The following is a 13255-nucleotide window of genomic DNA, read 5'->3' on the forward strand; positions in this document are numbered from 1 at the left end:
AGTTAGAAAGTTAGAATACCAGGCCGGCGCAAACCATTCCAGATTTTACACGTTAATCTCTTGATTGAATGGTATGATCGGCAGGGTATTTACACTTCCTTAGCTGCTGTCTCACAAACCGATGTTGCCATTGGTAATGATCTGACTGGCTCACAAAAGACAGATTTATTAACTTTGATTGAACGGAACACTGATGTCTTTTCAGACTTGCCAGGCATCACTAACCTAGCAGAACATAAAATCACTACTGAACCCGGTGTCTGGGTACAGATGTGGCCGTTTAGAATCCCGGAAGCACGAAGAAATATTGTGCGCGAAGAAGTCAAGAAGATGCCGGCATTAGGTGTAATTCGTGAAAGTAAAAGTGACTGGTGTAGTCCGGTCGTATTAGTCCCAAAGCAAGACGGTTCGGTTTGCTTCTACATCGATTTTAGGCGCTTGAATAAGGTCTCTAAATTTGATGCTTATCCAATGCCCCGTGTTGATGAGCTGTTGGAAAAACTGGGTCAGGCGACCTATATCTCCATGTTAGATCTCACAAAGGGTTATTGGCAGGTGCCTGTAGAGACAGACAGTTGTGAAAAAACAGCATTTTCAACTCCTGACGGACTTTATGAATTTACGAGACTCCTGTTTGGTCTTCATGGGGCACATCTAACTTTCCAGGGCATGATGGATCAGATATTGTGTCCTCACTCTGAATATTCTGGGGTATATCTTGATGATGTGGTGATTTTCAGCAATGATTGGCATTTGCATTTAGAACGTCTTCAGGCTGTCCTTGACTGCTAACCCTAAGAAATGTAAACTGGGTATGTCTGAGACTCATTTAGGTTACTCCATGGGCTGGGGTTTACTTCGTCCACAGTTGAGAAAAGTGGAAGTGATGCTTGCTTACCCCCAGCCTAAAATGCAGAAACAGGTATGTGCTTTTCTGGGGCTTGCGGGTTATTACAGAAGATTCATCCCTGACTTTGCAAATAGGGATGCCCCTCTTTCAGAGCTTACTAAAGGAAGAAAAAAACGCCCTATTTTATGGACAGAAATTTGCAAACGTTCCTTTTCAGATTTGAAAACAGCTTTGTCTTCTTATCCGGTTTTGCAGAATCCCGATTTCTCTAAGGATTTTGTACTACAGACGGACGCAAGTGCATTCGGTGTAGGCGCCATCCTGTCCCAGGTTTTTGATGGAGAAGAGCACCCTATCACATACTTGAGTAGGAAATTGCTCCCCAGGGAATGTAATTATTCAACTATTGAGAAAGAATGTTTGGCGATTAAATGGGCTGTAGAAGCGCTACGTTATTACTTATGGGGTCGAAATTTCACATTAGTAACTGATCATGCTCCACTTCAATGGTTATACCGTCAAAAAGATACAAACTCTCGTCTCATGAGATGGTTCTTGGGCTTACAACCTTACAGTTTTACAGTCAGGCATCGACCTGGCTCTGAGCATGTCAATGCTGATGTCCTGTCACATCTGTTTGATCCTGGTCTAGAGAGTTGCTTGATTCACGAAAACGTGAATAAAGCTGTATGAGCTGCGGAGCTGATCGCACCTCCAGAGAATAGACGCTGCTGGGAAAACCCCTGAAAAACGTTGACAGACTACTTTCCTCCTTACCTTTCTGGCGGCTCTGTCGTGTAATATGCCTCTCGCGCGGTACTCTGCTTACTTAAAAAGCTTGTACGGGCTTCTGTCAGTTTGGAATTGATTGTTTTGCTTCTCATTCTCTCTCTCAGACTTTTCCTGCTCCTGACACATACTCCTTCCAAGAAGAAGATACCTGTGCTTACTTTTAATTGAGAAATGGAAGTGTCAACTCTATCCTGTCAAGGAGCACGTTTAAAACCTTTTAAAGAGACAAATGTTTGTTTGCAGTGTTTTAATAAAATTCCAGTCTCTTCAACCTCCTCTGTTTTCTGTGCAATTCTGTGACCCAAGCGTGACAATATGCATCTTATTCTGGGGAATGAGAGTAGCTGTAGTGCTATTTATTTGTATTTTTGTTTGAAAATAAATTTTCATAAGTTGAAATCTAGAATAAAGCTGCAACTAAACAGCTGCAACTGAATTCTTCTGTAGTATCAGTTTTATGTTTGTAATTTGGGAATGTTATTATTTGATTTTTAACATTCAATATAAAAAGTGATAGGTGCAATTTTGCATGTAAGGTTTCCTACCGAGTGTACATGTGAAAACAATTTTTAAACAAAATTAAAAAAAAAAAACATCATAGCGACATCATTGAAATCATGTAATTATGATCATTATATACTTCAATCAAGAAAATGGTGGTCTGCTTCCATAACTTTAATTCTCATTCCAGTGGGAGTACAATGTGTTCTGTAACTAAAGATGGGCCCCTTTTGCTAGAAGTGTACAATAACAATTACTCAAAATTAATAAAACTGTGGTGTGCTTTGTTTAAGACAAATGGATTGGTAGATACTCTATTAATGTCAAAGAAAATTGCAGGGTTACTATTTCTAAGTCTGCATATACAATATATTTGTTAATATGTCTTTCAATAAACAAGATTTTATTGCTATGTAAATTCTTCTTATACCTACAAAGCATGGATATTTGAGAATACAGGTAGTCCAAGTTACGGACATCCGATATACGACTTACGAACAGGGCCGCAGCTGCTCCTTCATCTGTCTGTGGGACGCGACACAGGTGCCTCAGTAACTGCTGATCTGCCATCTTCGATCTGAGGCAGTGGCTGTTTCGCTGCTTGCGCAGTGTAATGTAGTGTCTCTCGGGCAGCTCCGTTTGATGAATGGGGTATTGGGGGCCACACCCTATTCATTCTTAGTGGGCGGCTACGTGCGCGGCAAGCGGTGACCCAGGGTCCATAGTCACTGGGGCCACAGCTATCACTCGTATGCAGGACGGAGGCTTGATAGGGCAGTTCGCTGCCTGCCCACCACACTGCTGCAGCTATTGCTCCTGACTGGACAGAGGCTGGATGGGGGCGTTTCACTGCCTGCCCACCACACAGCCTTGCAGTGTCCCTCGAATGGCCACCGGTGGGCAGCTGGTGATGCTGCAAGCAGTGATCTGGTTGTGGCTGAACGGAGGCCGTTGAGGGTGAATGGGGCGGCGGGGGGCAGCATAGTAGTGTGACTCGGGTGGCTGCCTATTGAATGGGGGCGGAGGTAGGCGATTCACTACCCGCCTTTGGCCGCACCCTGTTCGTTCTCGGTGGGTGGACGCTGCAGCCAGCATACTGTATGCAAGTGGAGACGACTGTGTGGTGGGCGGGTGGTGAACCGTCCCTCGCCGCCCCCTTTCCTTCTCAATAGCATGTCTGTTTGTACTGTTACATACATAGCAGGAAGTTGCCTCTTGTCAGTACACCAGACATGCTGACAAGGGGTGCCTTCCTGTTGTGATAGCGTATACAGTCTTGTGCAGAAGAGCTCATCTTAACCTTTTATCTTCACCCTTCAACAATGTCTCTGAAACACAAATCTGATGCAAGTGATGGTGATACAGTAAAGAAGATAAAAACTATCACCATGGAAAATAAAGTAGAAATAATAAAAAGGTCAGAGAGAGGTGAAACTCCATCATTCATTGGCAGAGCACTTGGTTACAGTCAGTCAACAATAGCATTTATTAAAATAATGTACCTGTTCCGACTTACATACAAATTCAACTTAAGAACAAACCTACAGTCCCTATCTTGTACGTAACCTGAGGACTGCCTGTATTTACTAATATAATTAGTAAAGAAACCCAACTTTCTAAGATAATGTGGTCTTGATGTTACCTTGGATAGCTGAAAGCTCAAGATAAAACAGATGGCCATTGTACTGCCGATGCTGCACAGAGCAAGTGGGGGCAAACACAATGAGAGAGAGAGACAGAGAGAGAGAGAGAGACAGAGATCAGCTGATGTCACATGGATCAGAGACAGGCTCTGTATGGCTGACAGATGGAGCTCTGCATTTAGCTCACACTGCAAATTGCTTGCCTCAGAGCCAGAGACTGGTAGTTCACAGCTCATCACAGCATAAATCTTTGAAAACAAATGCTTTGTAGTACAAGTCCACAGCAGATCAGTTGGCAATAAGGGTGGGATATGCACTGTGGAGTGTAGTGGCACTGCTGTGCTGAGCAGGTGGAGGCTAAACACAAAAAGAGATTATCTTACGTCACCAGGAAAGCACACCACTCACAGTGATTAGAGACAGGGTTTGTACGGCTGACAGCTGAGATGGAGCTCTTAATTTAGCTCACGCAGCAAAGCACTCTCCTCTGAGCCAGGTTAGTTGTTTCCACCAGCAGTTCACCACAGTGTTTTGAAATGTATAAACACAAAAAGCCTAAGTGTTAACAAAACAGTACACGTGTATATGGTCAACACTGGAGACACGCTGACAATAGCAAAGGAACAGGAGAACAAGTCACACACAAACACAGTCACTAGCTCCTCGAAAAATGTAGTATTTATGTGCTTAGTCATGTATTCATGGCAAAGATAGTATGAATTATAAGAAAAGTAGTGTATGAACTTATAGGTTTGCTTTCCAAGTTTGTTTTTTTACTTTCCACTGAAGTAGTTTTCATGTAAGATGCTATTGTCTATATAGTAATACTCCTACTTGAGTAACCTTCATTTGGACAATAATTAGATATAATACACATTATCAAATAATCCTACAACAATGAAAATGTGAAGGAAAAATTAATCTTTGAGAAAACAGTAAACTGAATTTCTAATACTCAGTACCACTAGATGTCACCCAAGATGTGCTTTTGTTCTCTACATAGTCTACCACACAATAACTCAGAATGGATTAGCGTTTAGCAAAGCAGAACAGAAATAAATGTTTTGAATTTACTAGTCAAAGAGTGAAAAGATAACAGATAGAAATTCCAATAAAAAATTCTTAAAGATTTTTCATTGTTTTAATCAGTAACACAAGCACTATACCATATATGAAAGTGAAATGTTCAGCATCAGTCCCAGTTAACTAAGGTCTATTCAGTTTACCAAACAGTCCTCATTCATTTTCTTGGAAGAAATTATGAAAATAAAAAATATAGCATGTCATAATTACTGTCTACAAACTAAAAAATAAACACACAAACTCTCTATTATTTTATATATATATATATATGTGTGTGTGTGTGTGTGCAACACATCTTGATCGTGTGAGTCTAAACAGGAAAATATATCTGCCACATTTCAATCACCGTGACCAAAACAGATTTGACTACAAACTAAGTCATATGGCTCGATGGTGAGTGCCTGGTGGCGAGGCTTGCACCCATGGGGCTCGGCCGGGCACAGCCCGAAGAGGCAACGTGGGTCCCCCTTCCCATGGGCTCACCACCTATGGGAGGGGCCAAGGAGGTCGGGTGCAGTGTGAGTTGGGTGGTGGCCGAAAGCGGGGACCTTGGCGGTCCGATCCTCGGCTACAGAAGCTGGCTCTTGGGACGTGGAATGTCACCTCTCTGAAGGGGAAGGAGCCTGAGCTAGTGCGCGAGGTTGAGAGGTTCTGGCTAGATATAGTCGGGCTCACCTTGACACACAGCTTGGACTCTGGAACCAATCTCCTTGAGAGGGGCTGGACTCTGTACCACTCTGGAGTTGCCCCCGGTGACAGGCACCGAGTGGGTGTGGGCATACTTATTGCCCCCCGACTTGGAGCCTGTACAATGGGGTTTACCCCGGTTGACGAGAGGGTAGCCTCCCTCTGCCTTCGGGTGGGGGGGACGGGTCCTAACTGTTGTTTGTGCATATGCACCGAACAGCAGTTCGGAGTACCCACCCTTTTTGGAGTCCCTAGAGGGGGTGGCTAGAGGGCATACCTTCTGGGGACTCCCTCGTACTGCTGGGAGACTTCAATGCTCACGTGGGCAATGACAGTGAAACCTGGAAGGGTGTGATTGGGAGGAATGGCCCCCGCCGATCTGAACCCGAGTGGTGTTTTGTTATTGGACTTCTGTGCTTGTCATGGATTGTCCATAACAAACACCATGTTCAAGCATAGGGGTGTTCATATGTGCACTTGGCACCAAGACACCCTAGGCCTCAGTTTGATGATCGACTTTGTGGTCATGTCGTTGGACTTGCGGCCACATGTCTTGGACACTCGGGTGAAGAGAGGGGCGGAGCTATCAACTGATCACCACCTGGTGGTGAGTTGGCTTCGATGGTGGGGGAGGATGGCGGTCAGGCCTGGTAGGTCCAAACGTGTTGTGAGGGTCTGCTGGGAACGTCTGGCAGAGCCCCCTGTCAGAAGTAGCTTCAACTCCCACCTCCAGCAGAACTTCGACCATGTCCCGAGGGAAGTGGGGGACATTGAGTACGAATGGGCCATGTTCCGTGCCTCTATTGTTGAGGCGGCTGACCGGAGCTGTGGCCATAAGGTGATCGGTGCCTGTTGTGGCGGCAATCCCCGAACCCGTTGGTGGACGCCGGCGGTGAGGGATGCTGTCAAGCTGAAGAAGGAGTCCTACCGGTCCCTTTTGTCCTGTGGGACTCTGGAGGCAGCTAATAGGTACCGGCAGACCAAGCGGAATGCGGCTTCGGTGGTTGCTGAGGCAAAAACTCGGGCATGGGAGGAGTTTGGGGAGGCCATGGAGAACGACTTTCGGATGGCTTCGAGGAGATTCTGGTCCACCGTCCGGCGTCTCAGGAGGGGGAAACAGTGCAGTGTCAACACTGTATATGGTGGGGATGGTGCACTGCTGACCTCGACTCGGGACGTTGTGGGTCGGTGGGGGGAGTACTTTGAAGACCTCCTCAATCCCACTAACATGCCTTCCAATGAGGAAGCAGAGCCTGGGGACTCGGAGGTGGGCTCCCCCATCTCTGGGGCTGAGGTCACCGAGGTGGTCAAAAAACTCCTTGGTGGCAGGGCCCCGGGGGTGGATGAGATACGCCCGGAGTTCCTCAAGGCTCTGGATGTTGTAGGGCTGTCTTGGTTGACACGTCTCTGCAATATCGCATGGACATCAGGGACAGTGCCTCTGGATTGGCAGAACGGGGTGGTGGTCCCCCTCTTTAAGAAAGGGGACCGGAGGGTGTGTTCCAATTACAGAGGGATCACACTCCTCAGCCTCCCTGGAAAAGTCTGTTCGGGGGTTCTGGAGAGGAGGGTCCTTCGGATAGTTGAACCTCGGATTCAGGAGGAACAGTGTGGTTTTCATCCTGGTCGCGGAACAGTGGACCAGCTCTACACCCTTAGCAGAGTCCTGGAGGGTGCATGGGAGTTTGCCCAACCAGTCTACATGTGTTTTGTGGACTTGGAAAAGGCGTTCAACCATGTCCCTCAAGGAATCCTGTGGGGGGTGCTCCGGGAGTATGGGGTACCGGACCCCCTGATAAGGGCTGTTCGGTCCCGGTACAACCGGTGTCAGAGCTTGGTCCACATTGCCGGCAGTAAGTCGAACCCGTTTCCAGTGAGAGTTGGACTCCGCCAGGGCTGCCCTTTGTCACCGATTCTGTTCAGAACTTTTATGGACAGAATTTCTAGGCGCAGCCAGGGTGTTGAGGGGGTCCGGTTTGGTGTACTCAGGATTGGGTCACTGCTTTTTGCAGATGATGTTGTCCTGTTTGCTTCATCAGGCCGTGATCTTTAGCTCTCTCTGAATCGGTTCACAGCTGAGTGTGAAGTGGCTGGGATGGGAATCAGCACCTCCAAATCCGAGGCCATGGTCCTCAGCCGGAAAAGGGTGGAGTGCCCTCTCGGGGTTGGGAGCGAGATCCTGCCTCAAGAAGAGGAGTTCAAGTATCTCGGGGTCCTGTTCACGAGTGAGGGAAGAATGGAGCTTGAGATCGACAGGCGGATCAGTGCGGCATCCGCAGTGATGAGGGTTCTGTATCGGTCTGTCGTGGTGAAAAAGGAGCTGAGCCGTAAGGCAAAGCTCTCAATTTACCAGTCGATCTATGTTCCTACCCTCACCTATGGTCATGAGCTATGGGTAGTGACCGAAAGAACGAGATCGCGAATACAAGCGGCTGAAATGAGTTTCCTCCGCAGGGTGTCTGGGCTTTCTCTTAAAGATAGGGTGAGAAGCTCAGTCATCCAGGAGGGGCTCAGAGTAGAGCCGCTGCTCCTCCGCATCGAGAAGAGTCAGATGAGGTGGCTCCCGCATCTGATCAGGATGCCTCCTGGACGCCTCCCTGGTGAGGTGTTCCAGGCACATCCAACCAGGAGGAGGCTCCTGGGAAGACCCAGGACACGCTGGAGGGACTATGTCTCCCGGCTGTCCTGGGAACGCCTCGGGATTCTCCCGGAAGAGCTAGAAGAAGTGGCCGGGGAGTGGGAAGTCTGGGTATCTCTGGTCAAGTTGCTGCCCCCGCGACCCGACCTCGGATAAGCGGAAGAGGATGGATGGATGGATGGATGGAACTAAGTCATATGTACTTATGAATCTCCAGTTAAAGTTACTGCAATGACAGGTAAATATTAGCTAAAGGTACTTTTCACCAGCTCTAATAACTTGCCTTACCCGTAATGTAGTGACTGTAGAGGGGTCTCTGTACCGTCCATCCTCCTCTTTAAGATTGTAACCTTCTGGCATTTTCTTCCGTTCACTGATCTTCCACAGTTTTATGGTTTTATCTGAAAAGTAAATAATGATAGTACATCTAGGCTCATTATATTATCAAATTTTACAGCTCCTAAAATATACCTTAATCTTTGCCCACTTTAATAAACTGTTCTATTTCACTTGTAATATGTTCTATGCAGATGCACTGCATTTCTTTAACTTTTACTGTAATATTTGCTTTGACAAAACAAAATTAATACTCTACACACTATGAAACACAATGCATAAAAAGTGAAACAAACAGAAACCAAAACTTATCCATGCAAATTGTTAAATAATAGAGTGAAAAAACAGCAGCAGAATCACACAAATGTGACGTCAGAAGTTGCTATAAACTTAGGGTGAATTCTTTAAAACTCGCTTTATAATCCCTCCACAGATTTTATACAAAAAAGTAAGACATCTACTTTGTGCAAGACAATAGTATATTTTTCCAACAATATACAGACAGTATTTCATGTTTTTTTTTTACCGTATTACAATTCCATTAGGTCCACAAGTTTACATATACTTTGCTAATATTTGGTAGCATTGCCTTTAAAACATTTAACTTGAGACAAATGTTTTGGGTCGCCCTTCACAAGGTTCTTACAATAAGTGGCTGGAATTACGGCCCATTCACCTAGACAGAACTGGTGTAACTGGGACTAGTTCACAGGCCTCCTTGCTTGCAGACACTTTTTCAGCTCTACCTACAAATTTTCAATCCGATTGAGGTCAGGGAATTTGAGGGCCACTCCAATACCTTGACCTTGTTGTCCTTAAGCCATTTTGCCAAATTTTGGAGGTATGCTTAGGGTCACTGTCCATTTGGCAGACCCACTTGCGACTGAGCATCAATTTCCTTGCCCAGCTCTTGAGATTTTGCTGCAGTATATCAACACAATTTTCCTTTCTCAAGATGCCTTCTATTTTGTCAAGTGCACCAGTCCCTCCTGAGGCAAGTCACACATCCACAACATCAGGCTCCTAACCCCATGCTTAACGGTTGGTATAGTGTTCTTTGGCTTACAAGCCTCACTCTTTTTCCTCCAAACATAACAATGGTCATTATGGCCAAACAGTTCAATCTTGGATTCATCAGATCAGAGGACATTTCTCCAGCAGGTAAGCTCTTTGTCCCCATGTGCCATTGCAGACTGTAGTCTGGCTTGTTTTATGGCAGCTTTGGAGCAGTGGCTTCTACCTTGCTGAGCAGCCTTTCAAGTTATGTTGATATAGGACTCATTTTACTGTTCATATAAATACATGTCTGCCTGTTTCCTCCAGCATCTTCACAAGATCCTTTGCTGTTGCTCTGGGACTGATTTGCACTTTTCATGCCAAAGCACATTCTTCTCTAGGAAACAGAATGTGGTTCCTTCCTGAGTGGTATGATGGCTGTGGGGTCCCATGGTGTTTATACTTGTGTGTTATTGTTTGCATAGATGAACTTGGAACCTTTAGGCATTTGGAAATTGTTACCACACTTGAGGAGGCTCCACAATTTTTTTTCTGAGGTTTTGGCTGATTTCTTTTGATTTCCCCATAATGTCAAGCAAAGAGGCAGCGAGTTTGATGGTAGGCCTTAACATACATGTTGACTCCAATTAGGCTAATTGGATATCAGCAGCTATTCGTCTAATGTCCTAAAGGCTTAACATCATATTCTGTAATTTTCCAAGTTGTTTAAAGGTACAGTTAACCAACTGCATGTTAAACTTGTGACCCACTGGAATTCCGATACAAACAATTAAGAGTGAAATAATCTGCCTGTGACCATTATTGAAAAAGATTATCTTTGCCCTGCACAAAGTAGAGGTCTTAAACGATATGCCAAATTTAAAGTTTGTTAGTATAAAATCTGTGGAAGGGTTAGAAATTGTATTTTAAAGAATCTAACCTAAGTGTATTGAGAAGTCAAACAAAATAACACCTTTTATTGAATAACTAAAAAAGATTACAATATGTAAGCTTTCGAGGAAACTAAAGCCCCTTTTTCATTTTGCTTCACTTCTCATTACATTCATAATGGCTAACACTGAAAACAGCAATAACATCCAATCTTGCGCAATGGGAGAGAGGCTGTAGACTTCACATAAGCACTGAATGGGTGAGCAATTGAATCCAGGACAAAATTAAATGAAAGTTTTAAATGGAAACATTGAGGCGAGGATAACAAAATGTTGTATAAAATTCAGTTGTAATGCCAGTTCAGTTTCTGATATTCTTCCACATTTTTTTTTTAACCATTTTAAGAAAGAAACAAAAGATTTTCCTTACCACACTGACTTGCCATAGTCTGCCATTTCCCTAATAACAATGTACCCCTGTTTCCTTGCCACAATTCTGCTATATTGTCCCTAACCTTGGAAAAGCTGTTGCCTTCTGCCAAGGGACGCCTTAACTTATGGGCACTGGCCGGGGCCTCAAGGACCACAGGGGCCCATAATGTTTCTGATACCTATGTATGTTTCTGCTTTGCTATCAAAACAGGGGTTCCAGCACACTACTTTGCCCGGGGACCTATGATGCTGTTAAGACGCCCCCCTGCTTCTGCCTTTCCCTGCCACTTTTTCTATCATATCCCTTTCCACTATTATCCATTGCAGAACGTTTAACAAAAAAAAAAATGTACACAACCAGTGTACCTTTAAGGTATACATTTTTTCCTTTTTTACCATAGAATGACTAACTCCTACCACCCTGTTTTAAGTTTAGTACTATACCACTACTTTTGGATGCTAATGGGTACCAGAAATTTTTGCTGTGCAATCTGAAATCCTGGATTATTTGTTCTTTCCATCATGTCTGTATTTATGCAGTATCTCTTATGCTTTAGTGCAGCTACAAGCTAAGTGATGTTTTATTTTTACCAAGCTGGCTTGAAGTATCAATTTACATTTAAAGTAACATGCTACAAAGTGTTAACTACATTTATTATTATATACAATTTTGCAAAAGGATGCCTTAAAGGAAGGTGACTAGAGTTTTTATGATTTCTCACGTTGATCATATTACTGCCAGGATGGACCCAAGTTATGTTGATTATGTGAAAGCACTATAGCATGTAAACTGGTTATTTTCTCCTTACAACAGAAATTTGCCAATAAATAAGTATTTTTCCTTGTAAAATGCATGTAGTGAAATTAAAATTTTCATTTTTTTGTGATGTCATCTAGTTAGTGTATATAAAAATTTTTAATTATACAAAATACATTTCCTGCATGAGCTTCATGAAAATATGCACCACACTCTCTCTTACTATATGATTAAAATGCAATCTGTAACTTTATCAATGTGTACAAGACGTAGGGCCATGGTCTCTGCATACCTAGTATGTACTGTTACACAACAGGGATGCTGCCTCTTGAAGAACACAATGCTGTAAATGGAGCAGGCAAAAAAAAAAAGGGGCGAGTGCAAGTTTTATATTTCTAATGCTAGAGAAACACCAAGGAAATGTCAATGTAACATGATTTATAATACTTTCTGGAAACAATCTAAATATGTGACATTTGTGATGAAAGGACAGTTTCATACTCCAGACAACAGTAAAATATAAAACACAAGGAAACACTTTCAAAGTAAAATTTTACAGAAAAACTCAAACATCTCAGTAAACTTACATGTTTTGTACACTGTGACCAACAGTTGTAAAATCAACTAATAACTGACCATTGTGTCTATCATTTATGAGATTACAACACTAACCCTGAAGTTTCCAAAGAGCCGAATATTCTGTATTATAAGGAGAGGTATCTGGTAACTGGGGCAGCAAGAGTACAGTATTCCATTTTGGAAAACTCTACTGCTTACTGAAATATTACATTTTTCTCACTTTTTCTTCTTTGTTAATTTATATGGTGTTACAATTCTTCAATTGCTAACTACCAGACTTGTGAAAAGTATTCAGAAATGATACTTGAGTAAAACTCGAAGTACTTCTTCAAACGTTTACTTTTACTGAAGAAAGCGGCATTTCAATTAAAACTACTTACGTAAAAGTAAAAAGAGAATCTGCTTTCAAAAGTACTAAAAGTAAAAGTAGATATCATAATAATGAGAAAGTATAAGGCTTTCTCTAAAAGCAACAATACATTTATATTTAAACAACACACAGAATATTTTTACATATAAATGCACTACAGAATAATAAATCATATAAATGCAGTTATGAGTTTGATCAAGTACATAACTGCAGTTAGTGTCGCAGTGATAACCTGAAGTTTGGTACTAGTGAGTGTGGTCTTTCACTGTGTCTCCCCCTACTGGGATATTCAACAGTAGTAGATAAGGCACACCTACTCCACACGAAAGAGCAACAAAATAAAATACAAAAAAAAAAAGTTAAAAAGCTCACATTAATAAATACACAATATTTTAAAAAAAAAGAAAACTGAGTGAAAATCAACACAAATCAGTTTTATTTTGCTTACTGAAGTAAAGATGGGTTTTATATGGGCATTTATTACATTAAATTGTAAAACAATAATTTAATAAATGTGCATCTTTAACAAAAATTCTTTTAAGAAAGTTTTGGTTTTCCTTGTGCAACTTCGTACCCAATGTTGTCTTTAAATTATTCACTCGAGCACTCATATAAATTTTAGAATGAACCACAATTAAGCTCAAGCCATATTTACTTTATAGCATAATCAGATGTATACCACTTGGTAAACTCATAATATA

At 42.9% G+C, this 13255-nt stretch overlaps 1 protein-coding gene across 2 annotated transcripts in view; it reads right to left on the reverse strand.

Annotated features, from left to right (window-relative positions):
* The window catches only part of ppp2r2ab (protein phosphatase 2, regulatory subunit B, alpha b), a 229745-nt gene that overhangs the window by 90998 nt on the left and 125492 nt on the right, over positions 1-13255 (reverse strand). For both annotated transcript variants that reach the window (XM_051923506.1, XM_051923509.1), the window contains exon 5: positions 8483-8595. In XM_051923506.1, coding sequence (XP_051779466.1) covers positions 8483-8595 — 113 coding nt within the window. The remainder of the gene's footprint in view (positions 1-8482; positions 8596-13255) is intronic.

This window comes from Erpetoichthys calabaricus, chromosome 1, assembly GCF_900747795.2.
Source record: "Erpetoichthys calabaricus chromosome 1, fErpCal1.3, whole genome shotgun sequence".
Classification (NCBI taxonomy): Eukaryota; Metazoa; Chordata; class Cladistia; order Polypteriformes; family Polypteridae; genus Erpetoichthys; species Erpetoichthys calabaricus.